This window comes from Poromitra crassiceps (assembly GCF_964638095.1).
Source record: "Poromitra crassiceps genome assembly, chromosome: 10".
NCBI classification, from domain to species: Eukaryota; Metazoa; Chordata; class Actinopteri; order Beryciformes; family Melamphaidae; genus Poromitra; species Poromitra crassiceps.
Genome location: NC_139631.1, coordinates 7486364 through 7508266, shown reverse-complemented (window position 1 = coordinate 7508266; position 21903 = coordinate 7486364). Strand labels below are relative to the sequence as shown.

Below are 21903 nucleotides of genomic sequence, written 5' to 3'. Positions count from 1 at the left end.
TGTGTGTGCACAGGACTCTGTGTGTGCGCCCAGGGACTACAGATGCAAATTAGCTTTTAGCTATCTCTGGTGCAATATATTTATTGTGTACTGTCCCTGCTCAAATAAACAATAAAGATAAAGATAAAAGATAAAGAGATAGATGGGTGTAAAGATCAGGTTGTGACGTGACAGAGCTGACAAGCTGACAAGAGAGTGAAACTATCTGACATTCACTGTCATTGAAAAGAGAAATGGCGCAGCGAGGACTTCAGCTGGACGAGGCAAAATTCTGCTGTTCGATCTGTCTGGATCTGCTGAAGGATCCGGCTACTATTCCCTGTGGGCACAGCTACTGCATGAGCTGTATTAAAAGCTGCTGGGATGAAGACGATCAGAAGAAAATCCACAGCTGTCCCCAGTGCAGACAGACCTTCACACCGAGGCCTGTCCTGGTGAAAAACACCATGTTCGCAGAGTTGGTGGAGGACCTGAGGAAGACAGGACTCGCAGCTGCTCCTCCTGATCGCTGCTATGCTGGACCTGGAGACGTGGGCTGTGATGTCTGCACTGGGAGAAAGCTGAAAGCCCTCAAGTCCTGTCTGGTGTGTCTGGCCTCTTACTGTGAGCAGCACCTCCAGCCTCACTATGATGTAGCTCCTTTAAAGAAACACAAGCTGGTCGACCCCTCAGGGAAACTTCAGGAGAACATCTGCTCTCGTCATGACGAGGTGATGAAGGTTTTCTGCCGCACTGATCAGCAGTGTATCTGTCTTCTCTGCTCCATGGATGAACATAAAGGCCACAACACAGTCTCAGCTGCAGCAGCAAGGACCAAGAGGCAGAAAAAGCTTGGGGTGAGTCGGCACAAAATCCAGAAGAGATACCAGGACAGAGAGAAAGACGTGAAGGTGCTTCAACAGGAGGTGGAGGCTATCAATCTCTCTGCTGATAAAGCAGTGAGGGAAAGTGAGAAGATCTTCACTGAGCTGATCCGTCTCATTAAGATAAGAAGCTCTGAGGTGAAAGAGCACATCAGATCAACGCAGAAAAATAAAGCAAGTCAGGCCGAAGAACTTCAGGAAAAACTGAAGCAGGAGATCTCTGAGCTGAGGAGGAAAGACGCTGAGCTGGAGCAGCTCTCACACACAGAGGATCACATCCACTTTCTACACAGTTACCCCTCGCTGTCACGTCTCAGTCAATCTACAGACTCACCCAGGATCGATACCCGTCCTCTGTGCTACTTTGAGGATGTGACTGCAGCTGTGTCAGAGGCCAGAGATAAACTACAGGACTTTCTGACAGAGGAACGGCTTAAGATCTCACTGACAGTGACTGAAGAGGATGTTTTACTGCCACAACCAGAGCACAAGACCAGAGCTGCCTTCTTACAATATGCACGTCAGATCACACTGGATCCAAACACAGCAAACACACAGCTGTTATTATCTGATGGGAACAGAAAAGCAACACACGTGAGAGAAGCACAGTCATATCCTAGTCACCCAGACAGATTCATTACCTTGTATCAGGTCCTGAGTAGAGAGGGTCTGACTGGACGTAGTTACTGGGAGGTGGAGTGGAGTGGGACGGGAAAGATAGCCGTCTCATGTAAAGATATTGGCAGAAGAGGATCGGTGCAGCAATGTGTATTTGGATACAATGACAAGAGTTGGTCATTACAAGGGAATGGATTCAGACATAACAATATCGTCACTCTAATCCCAGGCCCGCTGTCCTCCAGAGTAGGAGTGTACCTGGATCACAGAGCAGGTATTCTGTCCTTCTACAACGTCTCTGAAACCATGACTCTCCTCCACAGAGTCCAGACCACATTCACTCAGCCTCTCTATGCTGGATTTTTCCTTTTTGTTGGAGACACAGCTGAGTTGTGTGAGCTCAAGTAGACATGAGTGATTAAAGCAGTGATGAGTGAGATTCTTCTTTTTAAGTTTTTGTCTCCATCTTTGTTGCTTAGTGCTCGTTGCTGTGATGTTTCTACACTGCACTTAGCACCTGTCAATCAAACGGTGTGGGCGGGACTGTGACATCTTTATCCTTGAATTTTCTGTTGTTGACGTTTGAGTTTCTGTAGGTGGTGCTGTTTTCTTTGTCTTTCCTTTTCTGTGTATTACTGTATATCAGTCAGTGATAGAGCGAATCGAAACGGACGTTTATTCATATGAAAACATAACTGTCATGTGGTCTATAAATATGTTTGTTGATAATTTCTATTGTTGCTGTAACATATTTTCTGCTGTTTCTGTTCCACTGCATGGGCCTTAATGGAGAAGCACTCTGTCTTCCCTTTATTATAGCTGAATAGTTGTTAATATGTTGATTTTGTTCCCGGCTCCTTGTACCCTTTTTTGAGAAAAGTGCACTACAAATGTAATCATTATAATAATCAATAAGGAGAATATTCATTCTTTTCTCCACAGTGATGATGGCATACTGGTTTAACACACTGATTGTGTGGATGAAGTTAATACGTAGATGGAAGATTGAACGAGAGACCTTTACCAGGCTTTAGTGATTGGTTGTGTGAACAAAGTTAATGTTTGCAATAATGAATTAAAAAAATCAAGAATGAATGAAATATTGCCTCTGTATTCATTTCAGGAAATCAACCAAAGCTACTAGAGAAAACTAATATGACATTATTTATAACTGAGCCGATTTCGCCCCTAAAACACAACAAAGTGCAGTCTGTTTAGAGCAAATGAAGCCGCAGTAAGAAGAAACACTAGCTGTTCAAAGTCTCAAGCTTGAATGTCAATTCTGTGATTGATTGACCCGTCAGTGCACAGGGGAGGAGTTTAGAGAAGGGGAGGTTATATAAGAGGTGGGTGTGCTCTGTTCAAATCCTTTGTCTGAAACCTGCTATGGGACAAGTAGTTTGTTTGTAAATCCTTTCTCTGAGACCAAGCAGCTCCACCAATCATGATGTGTTGTTTTCAAGCTGTTTGATATAGAGACACTGCATGAAATAGGCCACGCCCATCACGGGGGAAAACACTCCATTCACTCCCACACACCAGCGTCATTTTCCTTGAATTAAACATAGCTAAAAGCTGTTGTGTGGTGGGGCTGCGAAGACAAAAAAATCGCCTATTAAAGTTTTTTAGTACTCCCGAGCAAAACAAGAAAGCCATTGAGAATTTGCCGAGAAGAAAAATGTGGATCTTGCTGTCAATGAAGTAAGTTGCAGTGTTCATCTTCCGTATATATGATCTTTGTGTGCAACACCTGACCATGCACGCGACATAGGAGAACGCCAGGATTGGGGGGAGTTTGTGTTTTCCCCTGTTTTGGGCGTGGTCACTTTGTCAAGTAACTCAAGTTACAAATTGAGTTACATTTTATTAAATCAAAGCACATGATTTATGCCTGCGCTATTAGTTCTTTTCTTGAGTCAAAATCGCCATTTGAGGCAAATTGGAAGAAATTCTGTCAAGGCGCTCCTGAGATGTTGCGTTACAGAGCTTGAATGTGTGAGGTCACAGTGACCTTGACCTTTGACCTTTGACCACCAAAATCTAATCAGTGCATCCTTGAGTCCAAGTTGATGTTTGAGGCAAATTTGATGAAATTCCGCCAAGGCATTCCTGAGATATCGCGTTAACAAGCTTGAAAATGGTCTTCGAGAGGTCACAATGACCTTGACCTTTGACCACCAAAATCTAATCAGATCATCCTCGAGTCTAAGTGGATGTTTAAAGCAAATTTGATGAAATTCCGCCAAGGCATTCCTGAGATATCGGAGTTAACAAGCTTGAAAATGGTCTTCGAGAGGTCACAATGACCTTGACCTTTGACCACCAAAATCTAATCAGATCATCCTTGAGTCTAAGTGGATGTTTAAAGCAAATTTGATGAAATTCCGTCAAGGCGTTCCTCAGATATCGCGTTAACGAACATTGTACGGACATACGTACGGACAACCCGGATCCATAATGCCTCCGGCCTGGCTATCGCCGGCGGCGGAGGCATAAAAACAACATCTAAAAAATATTTTCTTCACGAAATGTGTATGGTAAAATAAATGGCGGATGAAAATCTCTGGTACACTGCTGAAGCAGGAAGTAGGCGATCACTTTGCCTCTCTGATCAATATCACCCGTGACCCGTCCCAAGGTGATCAGTATAAGAGGAGTGCACTGTAGTGTGTGTAGTGTCACTCTGAGGTCATGAACTGGACTCAAACCTCAGTCTACTCAGCCAAGTGAATGTTTAGCATGATTACAGCTGCTTAATCTATCTGGTTACTTCCTTGTTACTGCCGTCACATGATAGCCTGGCTCCAGACCTGCGAAGCCACGCCCACTCCACAGGTGTGGAGAGGAAATGAGTTGACGATGCAGTCTGAATATCAGGCTAGTCACATGAGGCTTCCCTCTCACCTCCATATTCACATCTCCTGAATACCTTTCAGCATGAATGAATGGAATGACGCACATACATACGCACACGCACGCACCCACACTTGTTTCCCACGTAGCAAATTACAAGGAGACACACAGTAAGTACAAAAGTAGAGTAAGCTTCAATTCTTAGGTTGATTACAAGCGATCAGTAGTGAGGATTGTGAAGTTCAGAGCCAAAGTCCCCTGACATTATTATGTGTCCTGACATTATTACTGTGACCAGAATGATGCTACTGGAATGATCATGCATCTGGGCCACAGAGCACCTTCGTTCTCTCAGGTCTCTGCATATTCCGGGCCTGGAGAACACGGGAGCTGATGTGATGCTGAGAAGCGACACCCTGCAGGATGAATGGAGACTACATCCGGACGTGGTGGACCATGGAGACATTGTCAATCCTCCAGTGCTGAGAAGACAACTGACGTACTCTACTGTCAAAAGTGTTTGTGTGTCAGCGATCTCTTCTTGTCATGAAGGATTTGGGAATATGTCGGTTGTCGGCCACCCTCTCCTGAAGTGCTTCCTGCAGAGTTGGTGGGTAGGGATCCTTCTGCTGTGATCCGTGCACACTCAACATGGGGTGTTGCTGCACCAACGGCACTGTTAGGGGAACAGGTGTGGAGGAGATCTGCACAGCGCGTCCTGGATGACCTGTTGGATATGTCTGGGTCTTTCTTGTGCTCGGCCCCCATTCGGGACCATATCTGGCTGACTCATGACATTTGTACAGTGGCACGCTGGCATTCATGAGTTTTTCTGTTGGATATGGTGGGTCTTTCTCCAGTTCACTACTCACTAGTGGTACATGAGAATGGTGAGGAAGTGACCTCTCAGGTGTGAGTCTCTCAGGTGTGGCTGTGGCTCGACAGAGAGCGGTCTCCGGGGTGACTGGAGGTCCTACTGTTTTGAAACAGGGGGTAACGTTGGGCTCTTGCACCCTCTGTCAATGACAGGGATGTGGGCAGGATCTTTCCTGGCTGACCTTATAGATACAGTCAATGTCTCGTCATAGACGCTGGGGTAGCTGGCTGGGGACGTGGTCAGGGTGGGGTAAATCCCCCCGTTCTTCCCATTCAGCATAGTTAGCATTTAGCTGCCAGCCCAGGCAGACAGGATTGGGGATTCAACCACCGCAATAAATGCACATCTGAATAGACGTCTATGTACCTGCTCTAGAATCCCCAATCCTGTAGTGTAGAGACACAGCACCGTCCTTTGGTGAGTCAGCCCATTGAAATATATGGGGGGGTTTACCCCACTCGCGCGCCAGCCGTAGTAACATTTTGTGGGCGTTCCCACACAGCACTATGGAGTCAATCCAGGTGTGACATGGCATTGTTGTTTGTGCTGGTGTCACGGCAGGGGGTATAAGTAAACCAGCTCCGCCCCTGTAGCATAGGAGCCGCTAACAGGTGGGGACTGTGTAAAATAGACTGATAGTTACATATTGTAACTCTAGTTCCCTTTAGCAGCCATCATTCCCCTCCAAAGTTGCTGAAAGTAAGTTTAGTGGATAGCGAGTGGGAGGAAGCCGGTGGTTTTATGCTTGCAGAGGTTCAACGTGATTGACTGAGGTCCATGTTAATTCAGTGTGCTATTCCCTTCATGTGATTGGTTGAGCATAGGAGCCGCCAAGAGGCTCCGCTTGTGATCATCGAACTAGAGTTACAAGGCATAACTATCGCTACTACTTGAAGGGATGGTTTGTAAAAATCATCATTTTGTAGCTTATGCTATAATCAAATATTCTTATAGGTCCCAAGTAGTCTGAGCTCTAAGGCCACATAGTCAGGCATTTAGTAATGCTTAGGTCTACAGTAAGCTACAGCAGTGGTTCTCAAATCGGGGTCCTTGAGGGGGTTCCAGGGGGTCCCCAGCCAAAAGGGGGGTAATTTATTTTCGCATAAGTAACACATTGACTATTTTGGTCATGGGTTTTATACACTTTCTGTAATAAAACATCTAAAAGCATCAATCTTATTATCATATGGGGGACCGTGGGACAAAATCCTATCAAATGGGGGTGGGTGGTCTAATCTTTGTCAGTTTAGCGGTTCTTCATGTGAAGACATTTGAGAACCACTGAGCTACAGTATATGTAGTGAGCACCACCATGGCACCACGATGCACCACCATGCCTCATCATCATTGACAAATTAAGCACTGCTGATAACCTTTAAGTACAAACTCAGAACCACTGTCTGACACTCTCCACACACAGCATACGCCCATGCATGGGAGAGAGGGAGTGAGAGAGAGAGATACAGGTATTTGTTTTTTAATAAGTTTAACAAGTTAAAGTTGAACTATAATCCATTTTTATTTGTGATAATCATGTTGTAAACACACAGTGCTCTTTAAATATGGCTCCTCTTCCTGGAATCAAGCAAAGCCTGACAACCCAGGTACAGCCTGGAACTGGTTGCACCTGGTCTCAGGTATACAGCCAGTTCAAGGCTGTTCTGTCCAAATATTTCCTTGTCCCCTCCCCTTTCACAGATCTGCCACTTTATAGTGGCCAAATTATGCACATTATATGCTCATTGTATATGTATTACCTTGCTAATAGTAAGTATAACTTTTTGTCGTGTATCTTGATTGTTTAGACATTAGGATTTTCTTTTAACTCATTCATGGCCAAATACGTCTTTAACGTCTTATCAGGAATGTGCCTCCCCGCCAAAGACGTGTTTGACGTGTTTTTGTTTTTATTCGTGTTTAGCGTAGTTCAAAGACTTCCCCAGCCTGTGACATGGTATCAGGTCCCTGGCCTCAAAGGCAAGCCGACAACACGTTATCAAACAACTACGCAGCTGTTGTTTTGAAATGGGGGAGGAGGAGAAAACGGAGAAACGCTGCCTGTTGCAGAGAGGAGAAACGCCATTGAAACGCCCCTCGGCGTGCTGCGCTGGTCGCCTTGCTGCAGTGCAGGGAACCTGGATTGAGTTGTTCGCGGTAGTCAAACCCGTGACCAACATGATCGATCCGGTTCCAGCGCCTGGTCCCAAAGCCAAGCCGGACCCCGTTCCTGTGTCCCAGCATTCGTCCCAGCCCGAACGAGAGGAGGAGGAGGAAAACGAGGACAACGCAGCATTTTGTTGTTGATATACAGAATATGCATTGCCAACGATGCAGAGGCAGAGGAGGCTAGACGCTGATCTCAGACCAGTTTGGTGTTCTCCTCCTATGCTAATTTGCGGGGCGATCAATAGTGTTCCCTGGGAAGGAGGTGCGATCCAGCAGCAGCTGTGGACAGAACTCTCTCTCTGTGTGTGTGTGTGTGTGTGTGTGTGTGTGTGTGTGTGTGTGTGTGTGTGTGTGTGTGTGTGTGTGTGTGTGTGTGTTGATGTTACTCTACTGCAGCTGCAAGGCTGCTTTGGATAAAAGTGTCTGCTAAATGACGAAATGTAATGTAATGTAAAGAGACACACATGGGCCCCACTCACTCACACTGAGTAAACTGTATTGTTAACACATTGACTGCCAGCCCTTTTTTCAATGCTGTAGGTAGGTTCTGCCAGGTTTTTTTTTGAGGATTCTGGCTCATTTTACAAGAGCCGAGGATTCTTTTCTGCTAAGATTTTGTGAACACACAATATCTCAAAACAACTAATAGAATGTGTGCTTTCTCTGTCTAAAAGAGTTAGTTTGTAGAGTTAGTAGTTATGTAAGCATTAGCAGTTGAATACAGCATGGTTTCAGCGTCAGAAAAATTATTCAGAGATAAACGGCTTTTTGTGAAATTCGATAGAACAGTCACTTTAACCATTCATTTTTGGCATCAGTAAGACCTAAACAATAGTTTTGAACAGTAATTTCCTCCATAACAGCAGGAAACTCCCCTCTGCTTCCAACTCCTCCCTCCGTGGGCGTTCCTCTTGGCTGCAGCCAGCGGCCGTGTCACAAGCTTGTCACCAGTCTCACTGCTTTGCAGCTGCTGTGCGGCTGTGCCTGTCTGAGCGGCCGCTCTTTGAGGAAGTCTGGTTGGACTCGCTCGCTTCTTGGAGTTTTGGTTGAGAGCTTTGATCAAGCTTTTGCGATTCTGGTCATATTTATGCTGCGTGTTTCAAAGTGTGTTCCATCCGTGATCTATTATGCAAATTTGCAATCCCGCACTGCCAGCAATCAGCGCGAAAACGAAAGCGTTTTCGCCAATCCATTTTCATGAGAATGGCTTCGTCACACTGCTTTTTGCTTGCCTTCCTCCTTCCTTGTCGCCACTTAGTGGGTCGGTGGAATGGGTTGTACACGTTGTACACGTCCAATACTTATATAAGAGATGTAAAAGGGTTAGATGCACATCCCACCGTCAAAAAAAAAAAATCAATTTTTTTTGACGTGTTAACACGTCGTTGGCAGTCAACAGCTGGATTCTGAAAACGTGTTAACACGTCATTGGCAGTGAACGTGTTAAATGTAAAAAAAGCACTTCATGTATGTATATATATATATATATATATATATTTTTTTTTTTTTGTCATTTGTGTCATAACGAATAATATTTACATGTCTGATGTCAATACAGTTCAAAATAAAAGAATTGAGAGCGAGTTCTGCCTGAGATTGTGTCCTTTACAAAAATGCCTTTTTCTCCTATTTCCCTTCTCAGAGAGACCTTTTTGGTGAAAACAGGGTGTATATAAATGGCTATAAGTAGAGTACAGAACATGCTAAAAGCTCACTTTTTTTTCTGGTGAACCCAGAGACGTACATCTTCATTTTGAGGTATTGCAAATCACTTTGGTGCTAATAGATAATTTACTGTGGGTCTTGAATGATGACCAACAATTATGAAAATCTTTGGCCTGAGCTAAATATTGGCAGTCCTAAACTGGCCATGAATGAGTTAATTGCTGTATTTGATATGTACTGTGTGTGCACAGGACTCTGTTTGTGCGCCCAGGGACTACAGATGTAAATGAGCTTTTAGCTATCTCTGGTGCAATATATTTATTGTGTACTGTTCCTGCTCAAATAAACAATAAAGATAGAATAAAAGATAAAGAGATAGATGGGTGTAAAGATCATGTTGTGACGTGACAGAGTTGACAAGCTGACAAGAGAGTGAAACTATCTGACATTCACTGTCATTGAAAAGAGAAATGGCGCAGCGAGGACTTCAGCTGGACGAGGCAAAATTCTGCTGTTCGATCTGTCTGGATCTACTGAAGGATCCGGTGACTATTCCCTGTGGGCACAGCTACTGCATGAGCTGTATTAAAAGCTGCTGGGATGAAGACGATCAGAAGAAAATCCACAGCTGTCCCCAGTGCAGACAGACCTTCACACCGAGGCCTGTCCTGGTGAAAAACACCATGTTCGCAGAGTTGGTGGAGGACCTGAGGAAGACAGGACTCGCAGCTGCTCCTCCTGATCGCTGCTATGCTGGACCTGGAGACATGGGCTGTGATTTCTGCACTGGGAGAAAGCTGAAAGCCCTCAAGTCCTGTCTGGTGTGTCTGGCCTCTTACTGTGAGCAGCACCTCCAGCCTCACTATGATGTAGGGATGGGCATTTCTAGCAAAAACACTATTCGAAATTCGCTGGCCAAATTCGAATTTAATTCGAATTTCGAAAAAAAAAAAAAAAATGTAAAAAAAAAAAAAAAAAAAAAAAAAAAAAAAAATTTACATTTTTAATTTTTTTTACATTGACATTTTCGAAAATAAAAAACAGTTTTGACAATCATGAGTGGTTGTGGTTCATTAAATATTTAGTAGGCTCAGGTCTGAGTGCCAAAGGGGTGCCAAAGTCACCCCCTCTCCCTCTTCATGGGATTTCATCCGCCATTCATTTTTCCATAAACCTTGCTTAAAATGCTTATAGCGATTTGACTATACCGGTACTTAGAATCAGGGGAGACAATGCAACATTTCACTCAAAAAAAAAAAAAAAAAAAAAAAATTTTTTTTTTTCGAATTTCGAATTTCAATAATAAAAGTCGACCTTGATAATAACAACGATTATTCGAAAATTCGAAATTCGATGCCCATCCCTACTATGATGTAGCTCCTTTAAAGAAACACAAGCTGGTCGACCCCTCAGGGAAACTTCAGGAGAACATCTGCTCTCGTCATGATGAGGTGATGAAGGTTTTCTGCCGCACTGATCAGCAGTGTATCTGTCTTCTCTGCTCCATGGATGAACATAAAGGCCACGACACAGTCTCAGCTGCAGCAGAAAGGACCGAGAGGCAGAAAGAGCTCGGGGTGAGTCGGCACAAAATCCAGAAGAGATACCAGGACAGAGAGAAAGACGTGAAGGTGCTTCAACAGGAGGTGGAGGCTATCAATCTCTCTGCTGATAAAGCAGTGAGGGACAGTGAGAAGATCTTCACTGAGCTGGTCCGTCTCATTAAGATAAGAAGCTCTGAGGTAAAGCAGCAGATCAGATCAACGCAGAAAAATAAAGCAAGTCAGGCCGAAGAACTTCAGGAGAAGATGAAGCTTGAGATCACTGAGCTGAGGAGGAAAGACGCTGAGCTGGAGCAGCTCTCACACACAGAGGATCACATCCACTTTCTACACAGTTACCCCTCGCTGTCACATCTCAATCAATCTACAGACTCACCCAGGATCGATACCCGTCCTCTGCGCTACTTTGAAGATGTGACTGCAGCTGTGTCAGAGGCCAGAGATAAACTACAGGACTTTCTGACAGAGGAATGGCCTAAGATCTCACTGACAGTGACTGAAGTGGATGTTTTACTGCCACAACCAGAGCCCAAGACCAGAGCTGCCTTCTTACAATATTCACGTCAGATCACACTGGATACAAACAGCACACACATGGCTGTTATTATCTGATGGGAACAGAAAAGCAACACGCGTGAGAGAAGCACAGTCATATCCTAGTCACCCAGACAGATTAATTGGCTACCGTCAGGTCCTGAGTAGACAGGGTCTGACTGGACGTAGTTACTGGGAGGTGGAGTGGAGTCGGAAGGGATTAACAGCCGTCTCATATAAAGATATTAGCAGAGAAGGATCGGTGGAGCAATGTGTATTTCGATTCAATGACAAGAGTTGGTCATTAAATGGGAATGCATTAGTATTCATGCATAACTATATCAACACTGCAATCCCAGGCCCGCTGTCCTCCAGAATAGGAGTGTACCTGGATCACAGAGCAGGTATTCTGTCCTTCTACAACGTCTCTGAAACCATGACTCTCATCCACAGAGTCCAGACCACATTCACTCAGCCTCTCTATGCTGGATTTTACCTTTATGATGGAGACACAGCTGAGTTGTGTGAGCTCAAGTAGACATGAGTGATTAAAGCAGTGATGAGTGAGATTCTTCTTTTTAAGTTTTTGTCTCCATCTTTGTTGCTTAGTGCTCGTTGCTGTGATGTTTCTACACTGCACTTAGCACCTGTCAATCAAACATGTGGGCGGGACTGTGACATCTTTATCCTTGAATTTTCTGTTGATGACGTTTGAGTTTCTGTAGGTGGTGCTGTTTTCTTTGTCTTTCCTTTTCTGTGTATTAGATCAGTCAGTGACAGAGAGAATCGAAACGGACGTTTATTCATATGAAAACATAACTGTCATGTGGTCTATATAGTTCTTATATTTTTTGCATATTTCTATTGTTGCTGTAATATTTTCTGCTGTTTCTGTTCCACTGCATGGGCCTTAATGGAGAAGCACTATGTCTTCCCTTTATTATAGCTGAATAGTTGTTAATATGTTGATTTTGTTCCCGGCTCATTGTATCTTTTTTTGAGAAAAGTGCAATACAAATGTAATCATTATTATAATCAATAGGGAGAATATTCATTATTTTCTCCACAGTGATGATGGCATACTGGTTTAACACACTGATTGTGTGGATGAAGTTAATACGTAGATGGAAGATTGAACGAGAGACCTTTACCAGGCTTTAGTGATTGGTTGTGTGAACAAAGTTAATGTTTGCAAAAATTAATAAAAAAAATCAAGAATGAATGAAATATTGCCTCTGTATTCATTTCAGGAAACCAACCAAAGCTACTAGAGAAAACTAATAAGACATTATTTATAACTGAGCCGATTTCGCCCCTAAAACAGAACAAAGTGCAGTCTGTTTAGAGCAAATGAAGCCGCAGTAAGAAGAAACACTAGCTGTTCAAAATCTCAAGCTTGAATGCCAATTCTGTGATTGATTGACCCGTCAGTGCACAGGGGAGGAGTTTAGAGAAGGGGAGGTTATATAAGAGGTGGGTGTGCTCTGTTCAAATCATTTGTCTGAAACCTGCTATGTGACAAGTAGTTTGTTTGTACAAATCCTTTCTCTGAGACCAAGCAGCTCCACCAATCATGATGTATTGTTTTAGAGCTGTTTGATATACTTACCTGTGAGAAGTTGAAGGCGTGAAAGATTCCTTCTTAACCTTAGTGGATGCATTAATCATAAAAACCATCCATACATTCCTCTCACTCAATAAATGGTGAAATGATTCTTGGGTCCTTGAGTTTAAATGTGCACACAAACAGCTTTGTCACGGAGGACCAAGCCTGCAATGTCCGACTTTTGAATCATTTGTTGCTTTTTGTCTTGTTGTAAACACATGTGATTTGCATAGGAGGCAGTGTTGTCAATATGATAGAGTAAAACAGAATAGTACATCCCTCTTATTTTCTTTTTCTCTCCTGGCTCTTCCCATATATTCTCTTTCCTTCTCTCCTTGGTTCATCTCTGAATCTTTACAGCATCTACTGTAACCCTAAACTGTAATCTACTGTAAATATGAAAACACAAGTTCTAACTAACTGAATTGACCGGCTAGAAAAGCAAAGCAAAGAAAAGGTTTGTTTTCATATTTGTGGTTATCCAGAGTGAGATAGACAGAGTCAACATGAAGCTTGGGGCCCTATCTTCCCAAAGGCGGTAATTTTGCGTTAGCGCCCGTTTTGCGCTGGAATAGCGCCGTGCAAAGCCCTAATTGTGGGCGTGTCGGCCCGCTGCGCTTCACGTCATCTCGGCGCACATCTCCGTATAGGCGTGTTTATGCCCAAAAGCATAGTGGAGGTGTGGTCATGCCCATAAAACCACAGCGTCACGTCAGCAGCTTCCTCCTCACTCAGAGGGACTAGAGTGAGAGAGAAAGAGGGACAGAGAAAAGATAGCCTAGATGGAGAGAGGGAGAGAGAGATGTGAGGCTGTCATGCATAGAAATCAAATAACGTGCTCATGCCCACCTCCACCTGTGAATCACCTGTGTATTATTGCCATTTCACACGCTGAAAAAGGGCTGCTGCCCAAACGTCTGTATGGATGTATGCTTATCCCTTTTCGGGCTCTCTTCTCCTGCATCTCCGCTGCGGGGCTATACTGCATGCGTAATTTACGCAGCGTACTGAGAGCCGCGATGAGTGATGCTGCTCTATTTGAAGTTGAATTTCGTTCCACCAGCACACATTTTATTAATCAGCTATTTTTCTATTCGTTTCTATTAATATATACATCGAATCCCACCAATTTAGTCCGTCATTTTCCTCTTGGCGCACATAAAGACACATGCTTCCGTCACTGTCTGCTTGATGGCAAGAGGGACTTCAGCTGTAGGCTACTAACTCGTGACAAAACCAGACATCGAATTTTCAACAGTTAACTTTTGCAGTAGCTAGGCCTATAGGTTACTGGCTATCAGGCGCGGACTGCACCATCGGGCGCTTCGGGCAGATGCCCGGTGGCCTGGCTTGCAAATCTTTTTTTTTGCAGGCCAGGCCACTCACTGAACAGCAGGCCAGTATGTAGAAGTGTTCCTAGTTGTGCAGATTGCAGGCAGGCAAGCTGCAGGCAGCCAGGCAGGGAGGACTGAGTTAACTTTTCAGTCAGAAGCTGCTGAGGTGGGCGGGGCTTGCTGATCAATGGTGCCAAAATGGAGAAGAAAAGCGGTGCAGAGAGGTGGAAAGCAAGGAGCCTATGTTGTGTTTTGGCCTAAACTACAATATCAGTGGTAGACAATTGTCTATTGCCTCTAGATTTATTTATTTATTTATATTAGGCTATATAAAACATCCCATTGGTCAAATGTAAACAGTAGTGGCTAAACTGAAAGTATGGGTTGGATTGCTTTTGGGGTTTTCTTCACAAAAGTGGAGAAGGAGGCAGAAGCAGCACTAGCACTGCAGCAGGTGCTCCTGCAGAGCTGGAGGTGGTGTTGAACTTATCAGAATTAGGAACCTTCAAGTAGGCTACAATTTCAGAGCATGAAGTGAAACATGTAGGCCATGCTTATTGCTTTCACATTAATGTGCTTTATGGGATTATCAGTAGGACTGCACAATACAGTTTAAAGTGGAGATGAAGCAGTTTGACTTTATTATTTTTGTATTTGCATTTCACCTCAGACAAGACAAGACAGGACACTGCACTCTTCCTTAAATTAAGTTTGCTGTGAAGCTTTTGTACAGAGGCATGTTTTTGTTTTTACGTCTTCATATTATACTTGCAGTTATCTAGGCAATGTTGAATTCTATTAGTGAACAAATAGGTAACATGTGACATCACGTTAGCATTATATTGCCCAAATCTTGCTTCAAACGGCCCAAATTTTTCGCCGGGGTCGCCGGCATGTGTGTCACCGTGTGTTGGCCTGGCCTGCATGGTATCTAATGCCCGGTATCTAATGGTCCCAGTCCACCCCTGCTGGCTATTACGAGGTGAGGCAGTATGCCCCGTGTCTCTCTCTCACTCTCCCCCTCACGAGGGAAGTGGAGAGGGCTATTGCGGTGCTATTAAACGTATAATGGTGTTTGGAAAAGATCAACATTTGCTTTTTATTTTCTCCTACCCTCTCCTACCTAAAGTAATCTAATGTTTCACCACAGACCTGTATGGTCAGGAATTATGTAGCCTAATAAAACCAGACAAACGAATTCTCATTTTTAAATCAAGATGTGTTTTTTCTGCAATGTAGGCTATAGTTGAAAATCAATGTGGCATTCTGAGGAGGGAAGAGTGTCTGCGTGCGCGAAGTGTTGGAGAGAGAGATAGTCATCCATGCCGTGCGTAATGTATCCAAGCAAGGATTTCCTGCACTGCACGGAGAATACTGTGTGCGCTCAGGCGTACGCCTGACGTAGTGGGGTTGTTTGCGCTAAGACCAGCTATTTGCTGGCGTTAAAATTGAGAGCAACCAAGGCCTTCTAACACATTGCGCTGTAACGTCTATTTTGGAACGGGCAACGCCCAAACCTTTCTTTGCGCTCAGAACGTACCGACGGTATCTTCCCCAGAGCGCTAAATGACACTTGCGCGAGACAGATGATAGGCTAGAGGCCAACGGACACGCCTGGGCCACGCCTACACCTGTGTCTGCGCTTAGACCCCAGCGCAAAACTGGACGGTGGAGGCAGACGATAGCTTAAGACGCAGGGAAGATAGCAATAAGAGGCGACGCAGGGAAGATAGCAATAAGAGGCGCGCAAACGGCAGCGCAAACGATAGCGTCGTACGAAGATAGGGCTCTTGGTCTCTTGACAGCAGAGGGGTTTGAACCTGCAATCTTCAGTTTCCAAAAGTCTTTTTAACTGCTGGCACATCTGACCTGCTTCCACAGGAGGATTCACCTGTTGAATGAAATCCACCTTCAGCTGGGTGGAGTAATAAATGCTTTTTTCTCATTAACAGTCATAACACAACTGGGCCAAGTGGGCGGGGCTACATAAGGTGAATAGGCTATTTGTGTCTCGTCTAGCCTGTGGTGTGCAGGAGCGCTGGGTAAACAACGTTATAAACTGGAGACACTTGTCAAATTTGAGGGAAACCTCAATGATTCTTCGAGATTAAGGGTGGAATGAATGAATGAATGAATGTCTTTATTGCAGACTCATGGTCCATAGAAAACATACAATTACAAAAAACATACAAAAAATAAAAATACAAAACAGTCCAAACAAACCTCATGTGAGACCATTTAGGACTATTTTAAATACAGGATTTTAAGCCAATGTATCCTAAGGCTAGAGGAGTACCGTAACTAGTGCAGCTCTTCACAGGGTTGTTATACCAACAATGATGCTATTCACAGACTCATCCAAACCACTCAGGAATCTATGCATTCAATTCTGTAGCACAGCTTGAAAAGTGTTAACTCTTGCAGCCATAAACAATTCACTTGCACTGCACCATCTAGGCCTTTTGAGTTAAATCCTCATGGCATCATTATAGGCTACTTTAAGTTTCTGCAGACTTGCTCTTTTGTAGCTTGACCACAAGTGGGCAGTGTAGAGTGGTGTACAGTACACTCTAAATAGTGATCTTAACCCCTTCTGAACACGTGCTGAACTTACGTGCGAGGATGTTCGCCTGTGCATACATCCTGCGACACTGTCTGTGAATATCATCATCATCTGTTCTGTAATAAAACTGAGAATATTAAAAGATAGTTTAAAGTCAGGAAATACTTTACCTTTGTCCTCTTTTGTTCTACAAATTAAAACATCACTGGCATTATATTTGATATTATTTTCCATGCCATACTCAGTGCATATATTGAGAAGAAGTTGGAGTCCAGTGCTACTTGGACTCCGCACCACCAGATCATCTGCATACATCATCAGATGATTCACTAGATTATCACCCACAGATCATCAATATATCAATTAAAACAAATAGGAATGCATGAAATTACCTTTCGTTTTTTAAACTGTCCCGACTATACAGATGTGATACATCAAAGCAAAGGGGAGCGCTCTGAAAATAGACGCTGGTTGCAGCACACTTTCTCTAGACGTCCGTGTGCACCCGCATACGCTCTCTCCTCATTGGAAACTAAGTGAAAAAAGACGCTGGAGCTGAGGAAAAGAAGCTAGGTCGACACAGGCCCTTATGCTGCATTATAATTGTTATTGCTGCTTTATTATTATTATATTGCTATATTATTACTATACTCTATAGACCGTTTTCACCAGCTGCAACCCCACAGCACTTCCTTTTTCTCAACTTCTTCTTTGGTGTTTTATAGCGGTTATTATCCTTAAACGTTGCATTACCATTCTATCATCTTCGCAGTGCTATTTACAGTGTCCACTTTCTCAGCTGTTCAGGGGGAAACACTGACATACTTCTATTTAAAAAAAAAAAATTGCTATGTAAACGTGTAAATGTAAAGATAGGCCTATGCGTGCAATAACGTACTGATAGTCAGCTTACTCTGTAACATGTAGCTTTTATTAGCCTCTCAGGCTAGCTCTGGACCAGACAACTACGTTCCCATTACCCTGCGTGTGCACGTTTTTCGGACAGGGCTGGTTGTTATGGCAACTATCAACAACAACAACTACTAACTACTACAAGACATAAAGACCGAAATAGGCTACGTTGTTACTGTGTCTGTTCGGAGACACGGCATCAAGTTAACATTTAATATGAGCCGAATATCAACCTGCGCACAGCTATGTATACAGGAAGTAAACCGGATATTCAAGTGGGTTGTGACCGTTTGTTATTGTTGTCAAGTTAAAACTGTCTATACTGCCTATCAATCTAGTGGTGCAATCTGGTGCGATTGATGAAACCTTACTGGACTCCACCTTACTGACAACATGAGGCCAATATTATGGCCGGTGTGATTATTGCACGGACTTGCCTCGAAGCCCTTATGTGTGCAGTGAACACTTTTTAACTTTGAGCTTTAACTTTGTATTTTGTTGCCTTTATCATTGTGTTGTGTTGTGAAACTATGTTGTCTTGTTTGTCCCTACATGGCCCTAATTTCACTGCTCATTACTACTGTGATGCTGTACTACAGTATGTGACAATAAGAACCTTGAACCTAGTCATATAGTCGGGCATTTAGTCATGTTTAGGTCTACAGTAAACTACAGTATATGTAGTGAGCACCACCATGCCTCATCATTGACAAATTAAGCACTGCTGATAACCATTAAGTAAAAACTCAGAACCACTGTCTGACACTCTCCACACACAGCATATGCCCATGCATGGGAGGGAGAGAGAGAGAGAGAGAGGGAGGGAGAGAGATATCTGTTTTTTAATATTCCATTGAGATCACTGGCCCCAAGTTTAAGTATATTCCACTTTTACTTGTGATAATCATGTTGTAAATGAGGGCTAAACACACACACTGCCTCTTTAAATACAGTACTGCGCCTCTTCCTGGAATCAAGTAAAGCCTGATACCCCGGTACAGCCTGCAGCCAGCAGCCAGTTCCATTCAGTTCTCTCCAGTTATTTCCTTGTCCCCTCCCCTTTCACAGATCTGCCACTTTATAGATGGGTGTAAAGAGCATGTTGTGAAGTCACGTGACAGAGCTGACAAGCCCATTCACTGCAGATCAGCAAATGAACATGAAGAGACAAGGAACAGAGGTTTGGTTTGGATCACAGCCCAACTTGTTTCTGAGAAAGTGAAACTATCTGACATTCACTGTCACTGAAAAGAGAAATGGCGCAGCGAGGACTTCAGCTGGACGAGGCAAAATTCTGCTGTTCGATCTGTCTGGATCTACTGAAGGATCCGGTGACTATTCCCTGTGGGCACAGCTACTGCATGAGCTGTATTAAAAGCTGCTGGGATGAAGACGATCAGAAGAAAATCCACAGCTGTCCCCAGTGCAGACAGACCTTCACACCGAGGCCTGTCCTGGTGAAAAACACTATGTTGGCAGAGTTGGTGGAGGACCTGAGGAAGACAGGACTCACAGCTGCTCCTCCTGATCACTGCTATGCTGGACCTGGAGACGTGGGCTGTGATGTCTGCACTGGGAGAAAGCTGAAAGCCCTCAAGTCCTGTCTGGTGTGTCTGGCCTCTTACTGTGAGCAGCACCTCCAGCCTCACTATGATGTAGCTCCTTTAAAGAAACACAAGCTGGTCGACCCCTCAGGGAAACTTCAGGAGAACATCTGCTCTCGTCATGACGAGGTGATGAAGGTTTTCTGCCGCACTGATCAGCAGTGTATCTGTCTTCTCTGCTCCATGGATGAACATAAAGGCCACAACACAGTCTCAGCTGCAGCAGAAAGGACCGAGAGGCAGAAAAAGCTTGGGGTGAGTCGGCACAAAATCCAGAAGAGATACCAGGACAGAGAGAAAGACGTGAAGGTGCTTCAACAGGAGGTAGAGGCTATCAATCTCTCTGCTGATAAAGCAGTGAGGGACAGTGAGAAGAGCTTCACTGAGCTGGTCCGTCTCATTAAGAAAAGAAGCTCTGAGGTGAAAGAGCACATCAGATCAACGCAGAAATATAAAGCAAGTCAGGCCGAAGAACTTCAGGAGAAGATGAAGCTTGAGATCACTGAGCTGAGGAGGAAAGACGCTGAGCTGGAGCAGCTCTCACACACAGAGGATCACATCCACTTTCTACACAGTTACCCCTCGCTGTCACGTCTCAGTCAATCTACAGACTCATCCAGGATCGATACCCGTCCTCTGCGCTACTTTGAAGATGTGACTGCAGCTGTGTCAGAAGCCAGAGAGAAACTACAGGACATTCTGACAGAGGAACGGCTTAAGATCTCACTGACAGTGACTGAAGAGGATGTTTTACTGCCACAACCAGAGCCCAAGACCAGAGCAGACTTCTTACAATATTCACGTCAGATCACACTGGATCCAAACACAGCAAACACACTGCTGTTATTATCTGAGGGGAACAGAAAAGCAACATGCGTGAGTGAAGTACAGTCATATCCTAGGCACCCAGACAGATTCATTCACTCACAGGTCCTGAGTAGAGAGGGTCTGACTGGACGTAGTTACTGGGAGGTGGAGTGGAGTGGGAAGGGATTAATAGCAGTCTCATATAAAGATATTAGCAGAGGAGGATCGGTGGTGCAAAGTCTATTTGGATTCAATGACAAGAGTTGGTCATTAAATGGGAATGCATTAGCATTCCTACATAACAATATCAAGACTCTAATCCCAGGCCCGCTCTCCTCCAGAGTAGGAGTGTACCTGGATCACAGAGCAGGTGTTCTGTCCTTCTACAACATCTCTGAAACCATGACTCTCATTCACAGAGTCCAGACCACATTCACTCAGCCTCTCTATGCTGGATTTTACCTTTATGATGTTGGAGACACAGCTGAGTTGTGTGAGCTCAAGTAGACATGAGTGATTAAAGCAGCGATGAGTGAGATTCTTCTTTTTAAGTTTTTGTCTCCATCTTTGTTGCTTTGTGCTCGTTGCTGTGGTGTTTCTACACTGCACTTAGCACCTGTCAATCACACATGTGGGCGGGACTGTGACATCTTTATCCTTGAATTTTCTGTTGATGACGTTTGAGTTTCTGTAGGTGGTGCTGTTTTCTTTGTCTTTCCTTTTCTGTGTATTACTGTATATCAGTCAGTGATAGAGAGAATCTTTTCTGTGTATTACTGTATATCAGTCAGTGATAGAGCCAATCTTTTCTGTGTATTACTGTATATCAGTCAGTGACAGAGAGAATCGAAATTGGTGTTTATTCATATGAAAACATAACTGTCATGTGGTCTATAAATATGTTTGTTGCATATTTCTATTGTTGCTGTAATATTTTCTGCTGTTTCTGTTCCACTGCATGGGCCTTAATGGAGAAGCACTATGTCTTCCCTTTATTATAGCTGAATAGTTGTTAATATGTTGATTTTGTTCCCGGCTCCTTGTACCTTTTTTGAGAAAAGTGCACTATAAATGTAATCATTATTATAATCAATAGGGAGAATATTCATTCTTTTCTCCACAGTGATGATGGCATACTGGTTTAACACACTGATTGTGTGGATGAAGTTAATACGCAGATGGAAGATTGAACGAGAGACCTTTACCAGGCTTTAGTGATTGGTTGTGTGAACAAAGTTAATGTTTGCAATAATTAATAAAAAAAAATCAAGAATGAATGAAATATTGCCTCTGTATTCATTTCAGGAAATCAACCAAAGCTACTAGAGAAAACTAATATGACATTATTTATAACTGAGCCGATTTCGCCCCTAAAACACAACAAAGTGCAGTCTGTTTAGAGCGGGTGTGGAATCAAAAGTCACATGAAGCCGCAGTGAGAAGAAACACTAGCTGTTCAAAGTCTCAAGCTTGAAAGTCAATTCTGTGATTGATTGACCTGTCAGTGCACAGGGGAGGAGTTTAGAGAAGGGGAGGTTATATAAGAGGTGGGTGTGCTCTGTTCAAATCCTTTGTCTGAAACCTGCAATGGGACAAGTACTGTAAATTCCGGACTATAAGCCGCGGCTTTTTCCCCGTTTTTTGGCCCCTGCGGCTTATATAACGGTGCGGCTTATCTATGGATTTTTTCAGAAAAAAAAAAAAAAAATACAAATAAAATCTCTCTTTTTTAGCACTCTTTCTAACTATAAATCCACTTCTGTTTTAATTTCCTCTCTTGCCCTCTTTTCACCACACCGCGGACACTGTGTGCACTGTAAAAATAAACAACGGTGGTGTTGTGTTATGTTGTTTTGTTGAAATGTTACGGTAATACGGTAAATGGGAGCTTCCTCAAACAGCCATCTCTTTCCCGACAATCCCCTCTGTGCGTGACCAC

At 43.7% G+C, this 21903-nt stretch overlaps 2 protein-coding genes and 1 pseudogene across 3 annotated transcripts in view; all 3 read left to right on the top strand.

The window, feature by feature from the left end:
- LOC310783814 (uncharacterized protein) overlaps positions 1–21163 on the top strand; it is a 30618-nt gene extending 9455 nt beyond the window's left edge. Inside the window, exons 3-4 of the mRNA XM_083644714.1 lie at positions 4690–4833; positions 18806–21163. Coding sequence (XP_083500840.1) covers positions 4690–4833; positions 18806–20471 — 1810 coding nt within the window. The 3' untranslated portion in view covers positions 20472–21163. The remainder of the gene's footprint in view (positions 1–4689; positions 4834–18805) is intronic.
- Positions 234–2136, top strand: LOC310784030 (tripartite motif-containing protein 16-like; the record flags this gene model as incomplete). Its single annotated transcript, XM_083644985.1, has 1 exon — positions 234–2136. The coding sequence occupies one exon, from the start codon at positions 234–236 to the stop codon at positions 1887–1889; it is 1656 nt and encodes a 551-aa protein (XP_083501111.1). The 3' UTR covers positions 1890–2136.
- On the top strand, positions 9513–11676 carry LOC310784031 (tripartite motif-containing protein 16-like; annotated as a pseudogene). The gene is made up of 2 exons: positions 9513–9921; positions 10420–11676. The product of its transcript is annotated as a tripartite motif-containing protein 16-like (transcript).
- Positions 21164–21903: the final 740 nt, after the last annotated feature.